Here is a 23798-nt window from a genome sequence, read left to right as displayed (position 1 = left end):
AGCCTAGGTTCAGGCCTTAGTAGTGTGGGCCTCGAAAAGAGGATGGGAAACTCGGGCCTTTCAAAATTGTAGATGACATTAGGATGGGTTCGTGCTGGCTCAGCCCGTGTAGTCCTATTAAAACTTTCTGATTTTACACAGAGTTCTGTTATGTATGATCCAATGATTCACAGCATTCTACGTGGGATTAATTTTGGCTTTGAGATATACATATATATATATATATATATAAGATAGTATTTATTAAAGAATACTATCTTATTTATTAATATATATATATTTATATTTGAAAATAACGTAGTGTTATGTAATGAGAGATGAACTGATGTAAAAAGCTTTACTCTACTCAACCCATTTATTGAATTTCGGAAAAAAAAAAAAAAAAAAAAAAAAAAAAACTATTTATTGAAATTAGTTAAATACCTAAATTGGCATCCTTAAAATTAGAAAATAAGTTGTCAAGCAGGTTAAAACCATTATTGTATGGGCGTTAAGTTGGCCCTATATTCAAATATGAGGCTGACAGAGAGAATTGGGATGCAATTGCATCATTTTTATTCATTTCTTCATCAATCTTTGACCGTGTTTTTTTAATCTGAACCTCTATCTAATTAAGTAATTTGATTTTAAATTTTAATATCAATTTTGCAAAAGATTTATTCTCATGAGTTATCTAAAATTAATACATGTATAATTTATATAGAAAACAGTCTCTCCAAACTAAGAATATATATATATATATATATATATATATATATATATATATATTGATCCTTCAAGATTCGGCGATCGACAATGATAAGAGTCTCGTGTGTAGTGGGTTTGTTTCCTTTTTCTTAATATATAATGCATGATTTACATATTACTTAAGTAATCAATTAATTTTTATTGCTTAAAAATAAAAAAGAAATTACATTAGTGTTTCGTCAAAAAAAAAAATAGAAAACAATCTCTCGGCACCCAAAGTTAAGAATATATATATATTTGATCTTCCAAGATTCGATGATAGACAATGATAAGAGTCTCGTGGGGTGAGTTTGTTTCCTTTTTCTTAATATATAATGCATGATTCACACATTACTTAAGTAACCAATTAATTCTTGTTGCTTAAAAATAAAAAAGAAATTATATTTGTGTATTGTCAAGAAAAAAATAGTGACTTTGCTTATTCCGTTAAGGCGTTGGAGTGAAATATGTGATAAGAAAGAAAGTAAATTTTTTTTGGTTTTTTGAAAAAAAGAGAGAGAGAGAGGAAGGTATGTGTAATTAATGGAAATGTAAGATATATACTGTATATTTTACCTAGCAAATCTAAGATTTATTAGTCTAAATTAAAATTAATAATAAGAAGAAAGCAAAAAAAAAAATTAAGACCCGACCCACCGATCATTCAAGCCTATCCATCAGAATGACTCCCTCCAGCCAGAGACCACATTTAAAACTGCTCGAATCCCCAAAATACGCTCTCAATCATTCATTCACCACCTCTCTCTCTCCCCTCCTGAACATTCTCTAGGGGAAAACGAAGAACACATTGTTAACTGTTGGAATCATTAATTAATAAAGGTACGTCATGTCTGTCCCAAGAATGTCACTCTCTTTTTCTTTTTTCTTTTTCCTTTTTCTCGGAAATTCATGCAATTGTATATAATACTATCATGTATATAACCTGTCGATACAACTATATATATGGAGTAGTTGTGAATATTAATATCTGGGTTTGTGTCTTTAGACAGAGAAATGATTACAGTTCTGGGAATCATTAATTGGGTTTAATGAAAGTATGGGGATATTGAAAGAAACAATGTTGTGTGGCATGAAAATGAAATTAGAGAAAAAAAAATTCTTGTTTAAATCAATTTCTTTTCTTTCCTTTTTTATAATTTTTTATTTTAAGAAACCAATTCAATGCTATTGAATATTTTTACAAATTTAGAGTACATGTTAAGAAACAATTAATTAGCGTGGATATTTTGTTATTTAACTTTTAGGACCAACTTCGAAATATGAAAAGAGTATTCAGGATTGTTAGGTTCGTTTAGCAATTTGGGAATGATTTGGAAATTTAAATTCAGAGGAAAAAAGTATGGTTGGTCTTTAAACAATTTCGAATGGTCAAAAAATTATTTAATTTTGTTTTTAGAATAAAGTTCGACATCATCTGTTCGATGAAATGTCTAAGGATTTTTTTTTTTTTTTTTTTTGCCCTTTTTCTAAAGATGTTAGTAGGACTCCAAGATAGTAAAATGTCTCAAATTATTTCTTCATGGAAATTTCTCAAATCATGCAATTGGTTATCTCTAAGTTCAGATCGTTCGTGTTGTATAGTATAGTAGGTCTTAAACAAATTGGGAATATTTGGAAATTTAAAACCGGAGAAAAAAAGTATAGTAGGTCTTAAACAATTTTGAATAGTTGAAAAAATATTTCGTTTTGTTTAGAATAAAGTTCAACATCATCTGTTCGATAAAATGTCTAAGGATTTTTTTTTTTCTCTTTTCCTAAAGATGTTGTTAGGACTCCAAGATAGTGAAATGTCTCAAATTATTTCTTAGTAGACATTTCTCAAATTATGAAGTTGGTTATCTAAGTTCAAATTGTTCGCGTTGTTTAGCAATTTGGGAATATTCGGAAATTTGAAATTCAGAGGAAAAAAGTATAGTATGTCTTAAACAATTTCAAATAGTTAAAAAAATATTTAGTTTTATTTAAAATAAAGTTCAATATCATCTGTTCGATGAAATGTCTAAGGATTTCTTTTTCCCCCTAAAGAAGTTAGAATGCACTACGGCCTAGGGTTAGTTTAAAGACATAAACACATCAATATATTACTGCTAACTTTCGATTTTAAAAGTCAAAGTAGTAACAACAATTGCTCAAGTGGGCCCGGACACACCCACGATAAAAAAATTAAAAAATAAATAAAATAAAGTAACAACAATAATAATACCAACAGGGCGATGTTAGGACTTCAAGAAAGTGAAATGTCTCAATCTTTTCTTAACGTGTCAATACCATTTCTCATGTCATGAAGTTTGTCGTATAAATTCAATTAACTTGAGTCAATTGTCTCACAAGCAATAGAAACTTATAAAAACAAAACATTCCGTAAAATAAAATACTCTCTCACTGTTTCATCATGCCTTGTGAAAGAGCGTTGTCTTGATTTGTATGGCTACACCCTTTATGTATAGTCGGTACAAGTCAACTCAATTTGTATATCTTCTCATATTAGTAACATGTGAATTTTTTTTTTTTTTTTCCTCTCTCTCAATGGATACTAAGCAATTTGAAACTCTCATAGTCGTGAATTGACTTCCCAAATGTTGCTTTTGATAGATCATCAGCTTTCTTAATTCCTCACACCCCAATAGGAAAAGGAACAATAATACTAATTTTAATCAGGTAAGCAATGCATTTGCTTTTAAACTTTAAACTTTTTCGAAGCACTTCCCCAGTTAATGAATATAATGATTTCTGCAAATGAATTGGTTTGCTTTTAGGATCATGAATTCTCAAGTCTCAACAATGACTTAAATTAGATGAGAGTCAAGAGTTTAAAACTTCTTGGAACATATAATGAAAGTCCCCCAAGCCAAAGGATCATAAAGTACTATCATAGAAGGGAAATCTTACTTTTTGATTAGGAAAATTGGTAATGAAATAAACATTCTATAGATGGAGGATTAATTATAATGTTATTTCTTGCATTTTATTTTGTTACATGTGTGAGAGTTTAAGATCGACCCCATGTAATTAAATTAAGGGCATTATTAGTGTTGAACTAATTCATTTATTTATGCATTTACCGAGGAAAAAAAAAACCTCTATTTTTTCTAAGAATGCCAGAAATCTTATGTAAGTTTGTACTTGACTACTTTGGTGTGAGTTTGATGAATATTTATAAGAATTCATGCTTGTGATACATCAAAATTTAACCAGACTTTACCTTGTCTTAACCCACGTATATATTTATAAAATCTTAATTAAACTTCATTATAATACAATTTCTTATGACCCATGTAATGTATCATACAAATACAATTTTAAAATTTTAAGCTGATTATAATAGAAATTTGAGACACAATTCATTACGCGGGTATATATAACCTCGAATTTGTTCAGGTAGCTGTACTTTGACCATGCCAGCCTACTAGTGTGTCTTTCTCTTTTCATTTGAAGAGAACAAAAATAACTTGGCTTCTTTATAGGCCCATCACAATCACATGATCATCGTATTTGTTTATGCATCAATAAGTGTTGGACTTTTTGATCAATTATGCTTCTTTGTTTTTTTTATTTTATCTTCTTGTACTTCCTCTCTCTCTCCTTCACACACACACACATAGACAGTTCTATTAGCATTGTCGTTCTAGCAATGGAACGTGGGCTGCCATACCATTCAAAAAAAAAAAAAAAAAAAAAAAAACGTGGGCTGCCCATAACTTCCTAGTGTTTTATTCTTTCGTTTTTTTTGGCTTGTGGTGAGCAATAGATTGAGGACTCTGGACATTACTTTAGTTATAGTTTTGAAGTTCAGTGATTAATGGACAGATTGAATATAATATATATATATATATATATATATATAGACACACACTACTCATGCTTGCTAGGTGTGTAGTATCTCTGAAAATAGAGGGGAGGAAGAGTGACATAAGACACTGATATATGATTTTGACCGAAGGTCACTCTTCCTCCCCTTTATTTTCAGAGATACTACACACCTAGCAAGCATGAGTAGTGTGTATATTGTAATTTTTCTGAAAATAGAGGGGAGGAAGAGTGACATAATACACGTTGATATATGATTTTGACCAAAGTTATAACTTTGGATAGAGCTGAATGGATACATAGGATTACTATAATTAAATTTCAAATTTTAAAATTTTTAGCTGGGTAATTTTGCTAAGATTAGGTCCTTAGTTTTTTGTAAATCGCTCTGATTTCATAAATTGTTTGGTCCTTTTTGGCTTGAGTTGTGTCCTATATACTAATAATGTTGTACTTTTAAGGTATTTAAATTAAGGCTATAGGTATCTGAGTTAGGCCATGACTAGACTACACTATTTGATACATGGCCAAAATAACCTGTAACATTTTCTCTGTTTAACCCTTCCACCAAGTGGATCAACCACAATTTAGTGCCAAAAAGAGCTAGCTCTTCAGTCTTCAACTTGTTGAGTGACAAACTGCCTACGAGTATAACCTCCTTATCTTCAAGGAGGAGGGGAGGGATTCGAGCCCAGACTTGACAAGTGACAAAACCATAGAAAAGTGTATTTGACAATTCCCTTGCCATTAATAAGGAATATCCAAGTTTTATACTATATTGAAGTAGGCATTCCAGGGGCTCCACAATTGACCTTATGATACACAAAGTTTAGGAAGCTGCACAACATCTAGTAGAGACGAAAAAGATTGAGAAGGGTATCTATTATATGTTATTGTCACACATAATTGATGTATAGGAACCAACACACCACAGATAATGTAGAGGCTGATGAAAAAAGGGGTGAAGGTAGCTTATGTTGTCCATACACATCGGTATCAAGTCCATTCTACGTGATAGAAATTAGGACCACATGAACTTCCTTTTTTTTTTTTCGGTTAAGTATTCACACACACCATTCATAAATACGAGGCTCAAACCCCTCATATCCCCTTTGAGAGAAGAGAGGTTATACTTTTGAACTAATGGCACATTTGTCATATGAACTAGCTTTGATCCCACTGGCCACAGTAAATAGTAATTTATATTACATAACTTTGATTTAGATTCCATAACTAACTACTTAATTTAACAAGTGTTTCCTATATTTACCATGTTTTTATTGCACTGTTATCCCGGTTCGGATAATTGGCATTCCCTTTTTTCAGGAGGGGAAAGTTGTAACTTACATGGGTCTGAGACAGTTCTAATCACGTTGAGGAGGATATTCCATGGTGTAAAATTGGCTTTTCTTCAAAGATTCATTTATACCACTAGTGTTCCGGATTTCAAGCTTGTAAGAGCATGTAAGTTGTGACTTTTTCTATATGAACAATGTTATTGAGACCTAATAATTTAATCACAAGACAAATAACCGAGGAATTTTCTTCCCTCAAATGAATTGAATAAGGTCAAATTCAATTCATAAAAATAAATTTCTTAGAGTTTTAAACTATTAGGTCCGAGAATCATTATCTTTTCATACTTTTTCTTTCACGCTAGATTAACGAAACTCATCATTCTCTTAGTTAGGTAGAATTTAAACACTGGTGGCCAACTGGCTAGGGAACTTAGTGGTAACAAAAACATCATTACAGCAATGAATTGCTGTTACTATGACTTCTAAAAGGGGAAGGGTGGGATTAAGACTACAGAGTACTTACTAACAATAACTTCATCTAAGGATACCTCTAAGTTTTTTAAGTCGCACTGCGTGTTGGTTTTGTTCTTTAGAAGTAGCACGAAACTTAAGAAGTAATATAAAAGTTATGATATATATATATATATATATATATATATATATATATATATATATATATATATCAGTAGTGTTCAATTGCTCCCTAGGAGTCAGAAATTATATATTCACTTTTAATTGTAATCTTAGGATCTAATCATACGCCAATTAGTTAATTGACTTTTATTTTCTTTATTTTAAGAAACTTACATTTTCTTTCGTTAAAGAAAAATGACAGAATTAGACGATTTATTAAAGGAAATAAGAATAAAATAATTTGGCAACTTTTTGCAAAATTTGCAAGTAGCCACTGGGACGAAGTAAAATTAATCTAAAATTGAAAGTCATCATTTTTAGTTTTTTTCGCACTTTATCAATTCTGTTGATAAATTATGAACAAACGTAGGATTTGCAATGATATTATACATATTTTGGCTTGCTTTTACTGAACAATGCTTTGAACATTTAATTTACCAAAAAAATAAAAGATAAAAAAACACCGAGAACATTTAGATGGATATATAATAATATATTAAGAGTTGTTTTGTAGGATCTTTCTAAAATAATTATGAAACCAATAGTAGTCTCCTAATTCTAAATTAGTTGTTGAACAAATTCAAAATATTTTATTAAATTGAGTATAAAACATGGATCAATCTTGAAATTTGAGTTTTGATTATAATCAATACTTTACAAGCAATCTTTATTTAATGGCCATTTTATTTATCTCTTTTGATTAATTTTATTTGGTTTTTGTTGCTGCTTGCAAATTTGTTGAATAAACAATCGGAAGTGATGGGGAAGTGTTTTTTAACTGGACAGAGAAACCCAGACAAAAAAGTAGCCAAATTATTTTATTTTTGTTTCCTTTAATAAATTATCTAATTCTGTCATTTTTCTTTAACGATATTTAATAGAATAAAAGTCAATTAACTAATTGCCGTAAAATGAGTATATAATTTTTTGCTCCGAGACAGCAATTGAACACTGAACACTGCTGAATATATATATATATATATATATATATATATAAAATGTATTGCTTCCGAAGCTAATACTCCAAAAAAAAAAAGCTTGACTTGGCTTAGCAATTTGCTACAGTATTAGCTTCGGAAGCAATACATTTGTTTTAGCATCTTTATGTATTGGTATCTTTTCCTTTAATATAAAGCAAACCAGTGATCCATTGTGGTGTAGATTATAGCAAGTGTCTTAGGTTCGTGTAACGAATTCCAGTTTGTATCAACATAACATAACAGAATTAATTATTACAATCATGAATTTTCTACCATTTCACTCATAAGCCAAAAAGATTTATAGATACACTATCTTTTTACAAATATATATATATATATATATAAAATGAATTTTTAGTATACTTTAGTAATTTTTATTGAATTTTGAAAATCATATAAGATAAGTGGTGAATTGTTTATAAATTTTAAGTAATTCTTATTAAAAAAACATGATACTTATATTTTTTACTAAATCAATGAATAATAATAATATATTTGTAAGCATGAAAGAAATTAAAAATCTATCATATATAAGACGTGAGAATAGAAAACAGAAACTAAAAGAGAAAAAATATATAATAAAAGTCAAAAGTACCATTCTTAAAGAAAGGAGAAGTAGATATGTTTGAGAATAATAAACAAAAGGATATTGCATTCTTAAAGAAAAGTGTATGGTTTTTGGATTTTTAAACAAATACCATTCTTAAAGATAGAATACTTATATTTATTAAATTATTATAACTAAAAAAACAAATTTTGTCTAGTTGACGTGCTTAGGTTATATGGACATTGTCGTTTAGCCAATCCCATTTTGTTAACCATGTTGTCAATGTACAAATAATAATTATAAAAATTAAACTAAAGTGAAAGTGGAAGTGATTGCATGTGCTTCAATGCCTCGTATGCAATTTATATGATAGTTTGACACTAAATGACTATATGTTTTAGATCTTTATTGGTTGATTATGATTTAATTGAAGCAAAGCCAGATGTCATGATGAGATCTAAAACCATTTAAATGAATAAAGAATTGTATGCATAAAATTACCTAAATTCATAATTGTGGTTTTTATTATTATTTTTTTTTCTTTTCTTTTATCACTGTATTTTAAAATTTGTGATTGGAAAGGAACAATTGTTGAGAAATTTTGTTTTTATGTATTCTTATTGACAAGTATTTTAAAATTTTGAACCCCCAAAAATTAAAACCTTAAGAAAACTAATATAGAAACTTTAGATTTGGTTGTGGCAATTAACCATAAAGCCAAAAAAATTCCACGTTGATGAGGAAAATATTAGTGGAAACAACGAATGTATATCACAGTTGAAAAAGCCCACCATTGCTGATGCCATCAGTGTGCAGCCAATAATCTTATGATAAAAAAAATAAAAATAAATAAATAAAATTATGATCCAAAAGTTGGTTACATTGTTGAATCTGTCTATAGAGATCATAATAATCACCGTTTTGAATAAGCAAGGAAATTGTGCTGTTTCAATTTTCAATTACGGAGTAATTTCAAAGTTTACGTTGATTCGCACAAATTAATATTCTTTCAAAAAAAAGCCATAAATAACATATGAATTTAATGTATACATATAGATGCATTTATATTTGTTTGACTTTTTTAATTAATATGTGAATCATGTGATAAACTTTCAAGATTCAAAAAAAAAGTTATGCTGTTTCAGTTTTCTATAACTTGCCAAATTTATTTATTTATTTATTTTTTTGATGGGTAATTTTGTCAAATTTATGTTGATTCACACAAATTAATATTCTTTCCAATATAAGGCCATAAATCAGTTATGAATTTAATATATATATATATAGATGTGTGTGTGTGTTTTTATATTTGCTTGAGTTTTTTAATTTACATGTGATAAACTTGTGGCTAGTAAAAATATTGGTGCTGCATATGATCTCCAATTTATCGCATCATAAGTGAAACAATCATGATGACCACTTTTTTTTATCCAATTCTATGGCCACTTTTTTTTTCCCAATTTGTTCAGCATTTAAAAAAACATGACATTGAACATGATTTGACTATGGCACCGTAGAAAAGTGGTTATGTGGCTTAACCATGTTTATAAATCAGATTTGGAAACTGTCCTTCCCAGTTGTGAAGTGTGAGCGCTCTCAGACCCGTGAGGCACATGTGAGGATACAGCTACTACCTACATGCTTCGTAATTGACATTTCTCTCTCTAATAAACTTTCTTCTCTTTCTATATATATATATATATATACACACACATTTGGGCAGTCTTTGAACTTGTTTTTGTCTTGAAGAACATTAAAGTAATAAACACAGTTTTGAAGCAAGAAAGAAGAGAGGTGGTGGCGTTTTGAACATTGATCATCATAGCAACAGGCAGTCATGGCGACTAGAGGGTTTGTGGTGTATCTGCTTTCTGGATTTTCTGTGGCTGTTCTTTCAGTTCTCTTCATCAACGACCACCAAAATGATAAATTCACAAACCCACCTCGTCTTTTACATCAAAACTCCACTCTTTTGAAACACTCATATGGATCTGAATCACAAGCTTGGCCTGTATGTCTCTCTCTCTCACAAATATATATATATGAGAAGACTCTTCTTGTTTGCTTAATGGGTTTCTTTTTCTCTCTCCCCTGTGGCAGGATTTAGAGCTTAATTGGAGAATTGTAGTGGCGACAGTGATTGGTTTTCTGGGATCTGCCTGTGGGACGGTTGGTGGTGTGGGTGGAGGCGGCATTTTCGTTCCAATGCTTACTTTGATTGTTGGATTTGATACCAAGTCTGCTGCTGCTCTCTCCAAATGTACGTTCTCTCTCTCTCCTCTCTCTCTCTCTATATGTGTGTACATGTAAAGGGCTACCCAGCGCACCAAACTCCCATCAGTGGCTGGCAATGTCCGGAGAGTTAGGTGTAGGCAGCCTCGGGAGGCCAGCCGGCCCTCATTATATATATGTATATGTATATTTTGTATGTGCAAATTGTAGTTGTAACTAATGTTCTTAATGGTGCAGTACAATTTTTTTTTTTTTTTTTTTGGGGAATTTTGTTTGCAGGTATGATAATGGGGGCTTCAGCAGCATCAGTGTGGTACAATTTAAGGGTGCCCCATCCATGCAGAGAAGTGCCCATCATAGACTATGATTTGGCACTCTTGTTCCAGCCCATGCTCATGCTAGGCATCACTATTGGTGTCAGTCTCAGTGTTGTCTTCCCCTATTGGCTCATCACAGTCCTCATCATCATTCTCTTCTTGGGTATGCAATTTTTTTTTATTTTTTTGATTGTGTAATTCAAGTCGATCATTGGTTTAACATATGTTAATATATGACAGTTGACCCATATATCCCTACATAATTTTTTTTTTTTTTTAAAAGGAACATCTTTGTTTACAGTTCACAGTAAAACCCTTGTTTTTTTAATGTTTTGTTTCAATTTTATGTTAATAGGAACTTCTTCAAGGTCTTTTTTTAAGGCGAAGCAGATGTGGAAGGAAGAGACTATTTTGAAGGTTAGTTGCGTTAAAATTAAGGCCCTTTTGAGTTTGCTTAAATAATTTTTTGGTATATTTACCAGCAATCTTGTTTAAAAGTAAAATGCAAAGGCAAAGAAAATCACAAAATACTTTTTTATCTGACGAACTTAGAATATGATGCATATTAACCCTTTCCTTATTTATTTTTTTCTGTAAAACTACAGAAAGAAGCAGAAAAGCTACAAGAAGAAACAACAGTTAACTCTCATGGCGAACGTAAGACACCCAGAAATTAAAACCCATGAACGCCTTCTTTTTTTTTTCTTTTTTTCTTTTTTTTGTGTATGTGGATTTAAAAATATGTATTTTTCTCTTTTGCGTTTGGGGTAACTTTTTCAGTTCTAGTTGATTCCATGTTCGAACCACTGGTACCTAAAGAGGAGAAAACGGATATGGTGAGTAAATCCTACTTTAATATGTGGTATGGTGTTCTTTATCTTCTATGTTAGTGATCCTAAACCTTTTGCGATATGTTTTCAGGAAATTTTGACATCTAACCTCAGCTGGAAAAGGATTATGGTGTTAATGCTTGTGTGGGTTTCTTTTTTATCTCTACAGATTATCAAGGTAAGTGCTCTCTCTGTCTCTTTCCAAATTACATTTATATCTGTTACTATTTAAGTATGTGATTTTAATTTATTTATATGGTTGTTACTTCATCTGCAGAACAATGTAGTGGTTTGTAGTCCATGGTATTGGCTGCTGAACTGTGTACAGGTATTCGATCCCTACCACACACACACACAAACACAAACACATATATATATATTTAATAAAGTAGATGACTCGCACATTTTTTTGCCCCACTTAGGGCTTGAACCTCCGAAGGGGAGAGATTATACTACTTAGGACAATGGCCCGGTGCTCTTTTAATTTTATTTTTTTTATGGGAATGTGGAGGTCAATCTTAGCTCCTTTAGTTGTGTTTTTCAGTTACCTGTGGCAATTGGAGTGTTTGGATATGAATGTGTGAAATTGTACAAAGAGAGCAAGAAGAGGAAAAGTACTGGGAACACTGAATCAATATGTGAAGCTAATATTGATTGGAGTCTAATGAATCTTGCATTCTGTGCACTCTGTGGCATCTTAGGGGGCACTGTTGGGGGTCTACTTGGTTCTGGTGGTGGTTTTATTCTTGGCCCTCTGCTCCTCGAGATCGGAGTCATCCCTCAGGTATGTTTTTTCATTGATCATGATTCCTGATTATGGATTATGCATTAAAATGAAATTGATGACCTTTCTATTCCTTATGAATTGCACCCAAGATGTGGCATTAGGTGCTTTGTTTATAGAGGGCAAATGACTAATTTGGTTTGAGTTTGCTTTGCCAGACACTACTTTTTATGTCATGAGAAAACAGAGGGTAAACAGGGAGGATTTAAAGTTTTAATTATTACTCTGTTTTGTTTAGGATGATAGTGCAAGATAGAGGGAAAATAGAAAACTTTTCTTCAATTTGACAAATTTCTTTCTGTTCACATAGCATGAAAATTGCACGTTTCATAAAATTTAAGATTTGAGAACTCTAAAAACCACAAAAAAAAATAAATAAATAAAAAAAATAACTTGCAATTCTCTTTTGGACACTGTTTTTAGTCTTTTGTAACTCTCATGTCAACTAATGGAGGTTGAGTCATGAATGATGGCTGTAAAGTACTTTGATTTCCTTCTTTTACGTATGTTTTCCCGCCATCAAGCTGAAAGTTAAATTGTAATGCCTGGTGGTTATTCTTTCTTGAATTTTCTCCCAAGTTCCACCACAACAATGACAGCACGTTTTTTTCCATGGAAAATTCAGACTTTACTTTCATGAATCTGTCTCAGCAGTTCCACAAGAATTCTCGTACAATATTGATGAACAGCTCAAGAAAACTCGAATACAGTGTGTGATTTCTTCGAAAATTGACAGAATTATTACACCATTTGTTTGTTTCTTTCACAGGTTGCTAGCGCGACAGCAACATTTGTGATGATGTTTTCATCATCCTTGTCTGTAGTGGAGTTTTACCTCCTCAAAAGATTCCCCATTCCTTACGGTATATTTTTTATTTCATCATCTATTTGCTTGATTTTTCATTCATAACGATTGACTTCTTCATCCAAACGTTCTATTTCTTGACCAGAAATAGCCTAAATAGCAGTTAAATAAGATACTTGGTTGTAAGGCCAATCCTATAGTGACTCCTTGAAGTATAATAAATGATGCGCTTTTGTTTTTCTGTTTTGCAGCTTTATATCTTATGTCAGTGTCCATATTGGCTGGTTTCTGGGGACAATTCTTTGTAAGAAAACTTGTTGCAATTCTAAAAAGAGCTTCAATCATTGTGTTCATCCTCTCTGCTGTCATCTTTGCTAGTGCTCTCACAATGGGTAAATATATGAAAACAAATTTTCAATCCTATGTTGGTGTTAAGTTTAAATAAAAAGGTTCTAATGGACTAAACTTGCTCGTTTCCGGAAAATTTTCACAGGGGTCATTGGAATTGAGAAGAGCATCCAAATGATAAACAATCACGAGTTTATGGGATTTTTAGGGTTTTGCAGCAGTCAATGATATCCAGCAACAACTAAGATTGCAGAGAAGAAGATTGAGAAAGTGGAAGAAGCAATGCAGGGGGTGTTTGGCCAATGCCTAATTGACCAACGACAATAACAATTCCATGAAACAATTTGAGTTGTTCGAGTTTGGTATTTGGCCAATGCCTGGTTGACCAACCCCAACCACAATGCCATGAAACAATTAAGCTCCACAGCCACATTTTTTTCCTTGATTGTAGCATTTGATTCTTCCCTTGTAATAGAAATTTATTTAAGGTTGTCAATAAAAATGATTTTTTTATTTTTAACCTTACAAGAAACACATTCACACACCCAATTGTTTTTCTAAGGACTTGAACCCTCAATCTTCTATCTTGAAAGGCAATGGTGTACCACTAGGATGCAGCATTTGGTAAACTATACTTGATTGATCTCGTGTTGTTTTTCCTTTATGCATTTTGTAAGATAACGATAACGGGGATATGGATATAATTTGATACAAGATGCAATAATGGAAATAATTAATCAAAAATCTGTAACATTGCTTTGGGATAACATTTTATGCTTGCTTGGTCAACAACATTATAGGAATGGTAGGATAAATCAAATAGATTAGGGGTATTTTAACAGATTATGCATTGCAAATTACCCACACATGGGACCAGATTTGACAGAATTAAGATTCTAAAATGTATTTTTGTTGTTTGCAATTGATGGAAGTAATGCATTTGATGGGACTTCAAATTCCAAAATGTATTGTTTTAAATTATCATGAAACATGGTTAGATTTCATAATATATTTCAAATTAGAGGACCCGTCTTGAAGACCCAAGTATTATCCCATTTGTTGATGGATCAATGATTGGAATTGAATCTTATGTGGTGGATTCACATTTCACAATAAGGTAATTTGGATTAATTGCTTAAATCTTTCCTGAAGAATAGCAACTTTCTTTAATTGAGGGAATTTTGTAGAATTAATCTTAGGCATAGGTATAAATCTTAGGAATTTTCCTCAACCGTTGGATGTTGGTCTTATTTGCAAACTTTTAGTAATAAAGATTGCGTGTAATTAACCTAAAAAAAAAAAAAAACAAAGCAACTATGACCATTATTAGTATTAGGTGTCAACTAATAATGTTATTAAGAGGAAGAAGAAATATACGACACGTGCAGTAGTCCAAATTCATCTGTTAGTCTATTACACAAAAAATGAGTTGGGCAAATCACTTTTGTCCCTTGATCTAATTCTATTAACAATGAGACCCTTTTTCTTTAGTCTTAACTACTCTTCAAATGGAGAGATTCAACCACACTTCTTCTCATTGAATCTCAGGTTAACATATATATAGTACTATATAAATATAAATAAATAAAATTCAATGTGAATTGAAAAGGATTGATTTAGACAATTAAGCTCTCTCGACCCCTCCTCATCAACGTCCTTACAAAACTAGTGGGGAGGTCCCACTAATCATCATCCTTCGTTATGAACCCATATTGTCATACCAGCAGTATCTCTAATACCTTTTGGATCATCCTTTCCCTACTCCAATACCACTGTTCGTAATTAGGATTGCTTTTCGTTGTCTTACACCGAAGAGGATTTTAATTCGTGTTTACATATTGGACAAAAATAATTTAATCAGGCCATCAGTACAATATGGAGCCACAACCAACCATGCAGCCGTTGTGAAAATAAATATATGATAAATGAAGACAAAAGAAAACAGTGACACCTCAAAATATTTGAACTTACCGTCTGAGAAATTTTTTTTTTTTTTTTTTTTTTTTTTTTTTCAGTCAAGAATTTTCATTTCAAAAGATGCCAAGAACAAAAATAAGATCAACTATACCATCCCGAAAAAAAAAAAAAAAAAAAAAAAAAAAATCAAATAAAAATTATTTATGTTAAAAAAATTGACATAATTACAACAGGAGTAAGTGGAGTCCAATTGATCAAAAACCCAGATAAAGATACAATCGAGTTTTGGAATGATTAGAGTACCCACACAATCTAACCATACCAAGAAAGGGAATCAGTTCCTCGTGAAGAACTCAGCATCCGAGCTGACCTGGTAAAAACAGCCATTAAAATTTCTTAGATCCAACAAACTAAACTAAGAAGAGCAGAGCTCAGAAACCCCCCAATAGAGCGGGTGTTCCCTCCAACACACGCATTTTCTTTTCCGCTGCTCAAAACAGGGAAACACCTAGGAAACATATCTGGAAATATGGCAATAAACCGTTCACTGTTTCGGGGAATAGTTAACTCACATTGGCTGAACTCATTGAAGCAAAAACTTCCTAAAATATGCCAAGGAACCAATCTGAAAACAAGATTCAAGGGAAACTAGAATCCGAGAAACACAAAGGAAACATAGATATTTCAAAATTCCAAACAGCTTATACCAAGACAAATTAGAGTGCCGAATATCAACAGGTCCTTAAATTAAATAGTAAATAGGATAAGAAATTATGCCAAGTATTTCGGAATGTGGAAAAAAGTTTCAATATCAATATATCCCCTTAAATGAACAAAGTCGCCTTGCATACATGGGTAAAGTGTACACTGTCCAATAGTTGTGCTATAGAAAATGATTCTTCTTTAATCCGGGATTCTAACCGCTTTAAACTATTGAACTACTCCGGCTCTCATCCGCATAATACCACACCCATCCAGAAAAAGCAAATTGAAATTCCAAACTAATGGGAGAAGACATCACTCTCGGCAAGAATCAAACAGCTATTGCGAACATCTGGAGAAAGATGAAGGGAGAGGTTGCATACAGTAACATAAGCCAGAATCCTACCCAGATGAACTACTTACGACTGTCTTGGAGGACTCACTACTAGACTGGGAATCTTTGAGCAGTTTAGAATCTGCATTGATGGCAATGTTCTCCATACCTACCTCCATTGCCTCCCTTTCTTCTTTCTCCCTCCTCTTTTTCTCAGAATTTACACCAACTGCAGCTTGGGATTGTGTAGAAGGCACTGAAGGCTCTAAAAGACGAGGACCTGTACTGATCCATGGATGAAGAAGGCATTGTGCTGCTGTTGGTCGCTTCTCAGGGACAAAATCAAGTATTGGAATCAGGAAGTCAGCCATGTCAATTGCATCTTCTTCGCTGAAATCATATTTTTCCACGAGAACCTTATTTAAGGGCCAGAAGCGCAACCGACGGATGTGCCTCAAATCACCATATCTGTTGAAGAAGTCACGGGAATAACGGCCCCCCAGGGCAATCTGAGTACAGTAGCCAACAATTTGAAAGTTAGATGTGAGAGCCTAATATTACCAACCAATTTTTGAAGGTTGTAAAGATGATATTATTACCTTCCGCGGCATCATCCCAAGAAGCTCCATCATTAGTGCTAAATGATCCTGCAAACAGAAAAATAACCTGGTTTATATTTGATCAGCTATGACCGAACCATAAAGAGGAACTTGGTTAAGAGCTTATTGCAGATAAAAAATGCATGTAAAAATGACTGATAAATTTTCTTCTGTAGATCCTAGAAGCTGCATAATGTCATACTCAACCTTGTTTCCAAAAGTAATTCAGAGAGAAATCAGACACTAATACTATCATTAGGACGCAACGTAATATTCCTCCTCAGAACATGTTTTAAACCTCCTTGCAAGAACTGGGGACATTTTCCTAGTAAACGGGAAAGCATGAGACCTAAAGAAAAGGAAAGATGATAGATGCTATTTTATTAACTCAATGAATGCTTACCCCAACTGACTGGAGCAGACACAGAATTCTGACCTTCATCCCAATCATATAAGTTGGCCTTCCTGTTGGCCTAGTTAAACAAAACGTAATACATCAAGTTTTTATCACCACTTCAAACCACAATTTTCTTGGCCTTCTAGTTGCCTCGTTAACCTTCAATCACATAATCTATTCATTTCATGTAACATCACCAGTTTGATATTAAGGATACTAAAACAATAGCAACATCTTTTATTCAACTGGTATATGAACAATGAGAGGGTGTGCCTTTTTACATATTTCAAGCATAAGAGAGTGTTTCCATAATGATGAATAGTTCTTCCTGAATTGGAACTCTTTTGCAAAAGTTCCCGATAACGAATATGAAGTATCTTGTGGAAATGATATTTGAACATATCTATTTAGAGAAGGACAGTTAAGTATAGTGGAAATGTGAAAGGCTGGAAAAGTATGCCATAATAGATCTAGAATTTTACCCCCCAACAAAAAAGAAGTGAAAGAAATCATATGAAAAATGCCAGGTTATTGAAGAACACTTTTTTCCTCCCTCTAACAAAACTCTAAAACAGCAGAAGGGGCAACATCACCCCAATGAAAAGGTTGCTTCATCAACTACGGCTCCGTTTGTTTGGATGTAAAATATTTTTCAGAAAATATTTTTTTATTTTCTGGTGTTTGGTTGTCATAAAACATTTACAAAGAAAAAACCTAACAAAAATAATTTACCCATCAATTTTCAGCAAGTTATTTTACACACCCCACTCGATGGACTCGACCTCAACCTAGACCTTTGCCAAACACCGAATAAGTAAAAATAAAAATATATATATTTTTACCTGAAAAAGGAAAATCTTTCCAAAGAAAATATTTTACGTCAAAACAAACGCTGCCTACATCAAAAAAAGGTATATACAAAAATAACAACTCAAAAAACAGAAACAATAGAATAAGATGCCAAAAACCATATAAAACACCAGTCTATTGACAACAGACACAAAACCCTAAAATAGCATAGACGGAATCCAAACCCAAGAACGCAGCATAGGAAGGAATAACAATAACTCCTTACAGAAAGGGTAAAAACAAAATTGGAACTCAAATAACAGACCCAACATAAAGCCAAGTCAAGAATATCAAAGAGAAACTTAAAGGGGAAAATGAGCACAGGGAGTTTGGGTGGGGAGGAAGAAATTACGTAAATTCATGTCATGATTAGACTTTCCAAATTCAGCAAGAGGTTCACATATCTTCAGTTCCACTAACAATCTGCAGCCATCAGATCACAAGAGGTTTTTCTTCTACTTTTGTATTGCAAAGGGAGATAGAGCACAATCTCTAACTACAAGTTTCTATTTTCATAAACACTGTCATCTTACCATTCAATAAAGGAGCGGCAAGGGTCCTCACTTTCCCCTTCATGACGTAAAGGCTACTATCTGGCGTGCACCTTTTTATCAGTTAAAACTTGAAAGGAAAAGAGTCAAGGACCCATCTAAACCAGCCGCGTGACATAAAGAGTTTCACTGTTGGACAAGACTTCACTTTAACCAAAATCCCATGCACGCTGGCATATCATGCACGAAAAACAATCATAAAAATAGACCATAGTCTAAAAACACGACTTTGATTACTTAATGACTAATTCCAATAATTAGTCACATCTTGAAATGGAAGATATATAAACTGTTTTTTGCACCTGATGGAGAGTGCTTTATTTCTTTATCTACTTCAATGCTACTATGTCTCGCGTAGCATGGCAGCAAATGTAGTCCTCACCAAGTTTAGTTTCTGCCTTCCCATACAAGTTGGAACAAGCACATAACCAAGAAGCATTAGTCTGTGATACTGATGTATGACTCTTTCATAAAAGTATCCACGTCCATCCAACAAGATCAGGTAAACCAACTACCTGATCCAACTGGCCAAACCTCTAACACAGGTAGGTGTTGAACATAATGATCAGGTCATTGCAGAAAATTCAAAACCAAAAAATGAGTTCAAAATGGGAACAGATTTAAGTCCAATGGACGTATTTAGTCTCATTATTACAATTTACAAATGACTATGGCTGATAGACAGTTTTCAACACATTACCCTCCAATTTTGCCTTTCTTTATGCACGATAAGTTCAGAGCATGGTTGGAAAATATATTCTCAATTTTGGGTTGAACTTGAGTGGAATAGTCAAATTCCTAAGCTAGGTTCAGTTGGTACTGACAAAGATGTGTCACAATACCAGGACGGAAGGACCCCATGTTTGGTTCAATTTAGCCCTGACACCATTGCATGGAGGTCTGCTTAGGGAGTCCTATCACCAAATCCATTAAAATTTGTTACAAATTAATTATATGAATAATGATGCAAAAAAACATGCCAGATAAGTTTGCAAAGGCAACTGGATTCAAGGGCCAATGCACTTTTTTTGGCAAAACTCAATTTGAGAACTTGCTATTTTAACTTTTTAGTTTTTCTTGGTAGGATATTTCAGTAACTTCAGTTTTGGATGAGAAGTAGACCGCCATCCAAAGTCATCAGTTTTACTTGGCAATTTGGCAGTTGGCATCAATTTACCTGGCCACCAAATTCCTTGCTTTCCAAGCTATAGTATTTTAAGTTTTATAGCTATTTTAACTTTTTAGTTTTTCGTGCTAGGATATTTCAGGAACTTCAATTTTGGATGAGAAGTAGACCGCCATTCCGAAGTCATCAATTTTACTTGGCAAATTGGCAGTTGGCACCACATTTACCTGGTCACCAAGTTCCTTGCCTTCCAAGCTATAGTCCTCTAAATAAAGTGATTCAAATTGGATCGTTTTGTAGTATGAAATTAAAATACCCTTTTAAGCCTATTACTTATAAGTTGTAACGTGCAATGCACCTTTCTTTAGGTGTGTGTGCTTAAGAACCTAGGTGCAAGTGCCTTGGTTTCTCTCCAGTCTCAACAAATTTTTCATTATCTTTTTTCTTCTTAAACCTTCAAGTTCTCTTCTTTAGAGAAATTATATTATTATTGTTGCGATGAAAGAAATATTCTATATTAACCATCATACCTGAGAAACACAAAAAACTGGAATTTTTGAAAGCTTTTGTACAATTATTATTACAAAGAAAGAAAGAAAAAAAATAAAGATATATTAATAGCTTGGAATGAGAAGATGAATTGTACTTCATTGATGAGACACACAAAACCATAGAGTAGGATAGAATAACCTCCAATGTTTCAGATCATGCTCTAAAAAGACAGCCATGAATGGAGCTAGCATTTAAATTTCATTCAGGACACATATCTACTTTCAACTTGTTGCAATGTTATATGTATCGCGAGCTCTCACTCTTTCTCTCTCAAAACACATACTTGCACATTGTTTACACAATGTTTGCATGTCTTAATGGATTTCTTATTTTGAACAAGAACGAAAATGAAAAAATAAAGAAATGAAATGAATATTCGAAGAATGAAGAGCATATTAAACAATGATTATTATGGGAAGAACACATCCATACCTCATCCCTATCAAAGTTGTCACCACTGTGAGGATCAAAAAGAACATCACCAGTTGCAAGCTCAAAACAAATGCAAGCAAAGGACCAAAGATCTGCTGAAGTAGAATATTTAGCTCCAAGGACAACCTCTGGACACCTATACTGCCTTGTTTGGATATCATTCGTAAATTGCTTGTATGTCCAACAAGCATTCCCAAAGTCAACCAATTTGCACGTAAGGTCAACCGAAGCCAAAAGCTTCTGTCTTGTGGAACGGCTTCCTCTCTTGTGAGCCTGATTCCTTTGGTCAGTGCCCCTTGTCCCATCAGAATTCAACAATCTATTTGCATTGACAGAACTATCAGGCTGCTCTTCCACAGAATCCGCATTTGATTTTGAAATTTTAGAAGACTCCACAGCACCAGATGTTTCAGCATCTGTTTCAGCTTCTGCAGAAGCTTCCTTTCCCGCGCAACCTTGAGCTGCTCGCTTAGCCTTTCTTCTGATCTTTTTCTTTTGGTTCTTAGTCAAATCGCCATTGGATGTCTTAATATCTTTTGAAACCCCAGACTCGAACGCCGTCTTGTCCTTGCTGTTTGGAAGAATAAGAGTAGTACCAGACTTTGTTGGATCCTTAGACGGGTCAATCGTGGACAACAGCAAGATATTCTCCGGTTTCAAATCGGTGTGTATAATAGAGAGCTGTCTATGCAAGTAATCCAAACCCACCAAAACATGAAAACATATCTCCTTGACCCTATGAATAGGCATTCCACGGTAATCACTATACTTGATAAGTGTCAAGAGATTATCCCCCAAAAATTCAAAAACCATGCAGACATGCTGCCCATTTGGACCCGAGTGCTTAAAATGATCCAAAAGCTTGACTACACATTTCTTATCCTCGGGATCTCCATCTGCAATCTGTTGCAAAATGGTAATCTCATCCATTGCTGCCTCCGTGTAATGTTGCGCACTCTTTTGTACTTTCAGCGCTACATATCGCTGCAGTGTTCATGAATTTTATGTGGTAAACAGTGAATGAGAAGCAATTCACTAATGCAGCAGATGGAATTCTCAGGAAGTCTGAGATAAAAGGAAAGTCAAATTATGAATCTTAGGTACCTCATTGGTTATAAAAGCAGAAGTACTTTGCTTACTTTTGGGAGTCAAAAACCAAGCAATGTTGGTTGGAAATTCACAAAAGCAAGAAAAGTACGTCTTCTGATATGCTAATCCAACAGAAGAAAACCAGCAACGCAACTGAACTGAAGTTAATACAAGTACTTTTGGTAAATAAAAATCCAATATTTCCTTGCACTTCTTCACGCACATTTTCTTATTTTGTTCTATTTATTTTATTTTATTTGTGTGAATCAAACAAAAGTTAATAAAGAATCCAAGTAAGAAATTACATTTTCTCAACAAAAAAATTAAGATTCAAAACTAAAGACTACGAACCTTGCTCATTCTGGTTCCCCCATTCTAAACAACCAATAACAATAATTAAATCGTAGTAAAATGTTTGTAAACACAAAAATCAACATCAGATCAAAGTTCAGGCTTCTTTTGTAGACACACTACAGAAAATCACCAGATCAAGAAAAAGATTTGAAGTAAGAAGTTAGAGAGAGAGAAAAAAAGAGACGTACGGAGTTACGGGTGTCCCAAGCGAGCCAGACGGTGGAGAAGTGGCCCCAGCCGAGCTTGCTTTGGACGACGTAGTGGCCGTTCTTGAAAGTGTCGCCGACTCGGACGGCGTGGTAGCCGCCGCGGCGGTAGTCCTCCGTCCCTTCGTCCTCCGACGTGTAATCGCTGCTCTCGCTCCGATCCATATCCTCCTGATTACTATTCCCATCCATCATTGATCAGAATGAATCAGTGTTTCCGAGAATTTGGCCAATCGCTGGTTGGATTGTGAGGGTTTTGGAGAAAAGTAGTGTCGTTTTGGGTTTCTGTGTAGAGAGAGAGAGAGAGAGAGAGAGAGAGAGCGCTATTGAGTTACCAAAGTTTGTCTGCGGATGTACGGAGTTTTATATAGCAGGGTCAGGGTCAGGGTCAGGGTCAGCTGTTTGGATACTCCTATGCGGTGGGTTTGGGTCACAGTTATGGACTATGGACCAACTAAATTCAGTGAATTGTCACAAAAAGTATTGTTTAATAGTATATGTAATATGTCTGCTAATAAGGTTTGGAATGAAAAGATTGAAATGACTTACTTTTATATAAAATGATTGTTTTTTTTTTTTTTTTGTGACTTTTTTTTTTTTCCCAAACTTTTAGGATTTCATGAAACTAAATTTCCCAAAACTAAATTGTCCCAAGGGCAGATATAAAAAATATAAAAATTAATAAACATGGCAAATATAAATTATTAAAATTAAAAGACAAAAAGAAAAAATTATTATTACATATTAATATATCATAAAAAAGATAAATATTTCATAAATATAAAAAAGAAAGAAAAATGAGAGAACTTTGAAAAAAAAAAAAAAAAAAAGGGGGTTTGATTCAACAAGGAGAAAAATAAAATTTTACCATATACTCACTATATTATAGTGGCCAAGACTAGGGAGGCATATGTCCTGGACATACATTGGCTCCTAGTCATCGATGATATCTTAGAGTTGATTCCCGTAAAATAAAAGTGAATTTCAGACTACAAGTCATTATTGAAATCCATTTTACCAATTTTATTGACCAAAAATGTCACATAAAATAATGCATTTTGGTCCATATAAAAAGCGCAATTTAAATAACTTTTTCAGTGCATCAAACAAGGAATATATATGGAGGAAGTTCCAAATTAGAAAGCTAAGAGAACAAGTTGTCAAAAATTAAACGTTGACTATAGTTTCTTACACTTTCCTTTTCCTTTTCTTTTTTTTAATCAAATTACAGTGGATATCTATCAAGAGGTGGTGGGTATGGTGTCTCATCTTAATACTCCACAAAATCTCATGGTATCACCGCCATCACCATCATAACAATTAATACTAATAAAAATAATTTATAACCATCTAATACTTCTT

At 33.1% G+C, this 23798-nt stretch overlaps 2 protein-coding genes across 5 annotated transcripts; one reads left to right on the top strand and one right to left on the bottom strand.

Annotated features, from left to right (window-relative positions):
* The first annotated feature begins 9574 nt into the window (after positions 1-9574).
* Positions 9575-13848, top strand: LOC132293345 (sulfite exporter TauE/SafE family protein 4-like). Its single transcript, XM_059790790.1, has 12 exons — positions 9575-10023; positions 10113-10272; positions 10524-10724; positions 10917-10978; positions 11167-11218; positions 11342-11397; positions 11483-11569; positions 11669-11719; positions 11936-12175; positions 12945-13038; positions 13232-13372; positions 13474-13848. Exons 1-12 carry the CDS (start codon positions 9850-9852, stop codon positions 13554-13556), a joined length of 1401 nt encoding a protein of 466 aa, XP_059646773.1. The 5' UTR covers positions 9575-9849; the 3' UTR covers positions 13557-13848.
* A 2051-nt stretch (positions 13849-15899) lies between these two features.
* Positions 15900-22754, bottom strand: LOC132293344 (uncharacterized). Of its 4 annotated transcripts, XM_059790789.1 has the most exons (5): positions 22419-22754; positions 20788-21771; positions 17284-17353; positions 16881-16928; positions 16715-16790 (listed from the first exon to the last, which is right to left on the bottom strand). In XM_059790789.1, exons 1-5 carry the CDS (start codon positions 22629-22631, stop codon positions 16762-16764), a joined length of 1344 nt encoding a protein of 447 aa, XP_059646772.1. In that variant the 5' UTR covers positions 22632-22754; the 3' UTR covers positions 16715-16761. The 4 variants fall into 4 exon arrangements, with proteins under 4 accessions (XP_059646769.1, XP_059646770.1, XP_059646772.1 ...); XM_059790786.1 differs by lacking the exon at positions 17284-17353 and having other exon boundaries at positions 15900-16790; XM_059790787.1 differs by lacking the exon at positions 17284-17353 and having other exon boundaries at positions 15900-16790; positions 20788-21852; positions 22419-22555.
* Between the last annotated feature and the right edge of the window lie 1044 nt (positions 22755-23798).

The sequence above is a fragment of the Cornus florida genome, unplaced genomic scaffold (genome assembly GCF_030987335.1).
Source record: "Cornus florida cultivar Cherokee Brave unplaced genomic scaffold, ASM3098733v1 CherokeeBrave_3.0.0_Hap2_Chr02, whole genome shotgun sequence".
NCBI lineage: Eukaryota > Viridiplantae > Streptophyta > Magnoliopsida > Cornales > Cornaceae > Cornus > Cornus florida.
This window is presented reverse-complemented; position numbering and strand designations above follow the sequence as displayed.

Coding starts and splice junctions, on each gene's coding strand:
- LOC132293345 (XM_059790790.1), top strand. CDS start 9,850: ATGGCGACTAGAGGGTTTGTGGTGTATCTGCTTTCTGGATTTTCTGTG. Junction 10,725..10,916: donor CATCATCATTCTCTTCTTGG/GTATGCAATTTT, acceptor TTATGTTAATAG/GAACTTCTTCAAGGTCTTTT. Junction 12,176..12,944: donor AGATCGGAGTCATCCCTCAG/GTATGTTTTTTC, acceptor TTTCTTTCACAG/GTTGCTAGCGCGACAGCAAC.
- LOC132293344 (XM_059790786.1), bottom strand. CDS start 22,631: ATGATGGATGGGAATAGTAATCAGGAGGATATGGATCGGAGCGAGAGC. Junction 21,772..22,418: donor CTTGGGACACCCGTAACTCC/GTACGTCTCTTT, acceptor TGAACACTGCAG/CGATATGTAGCGCTGAAAGT. Junction 16,929..20,787: donor ACAACTTTGATAGGGATGAG/GTATGGATGTGT, acceptor TTCTGTTTGCAG/GATCATTTAGCACTAATGAT.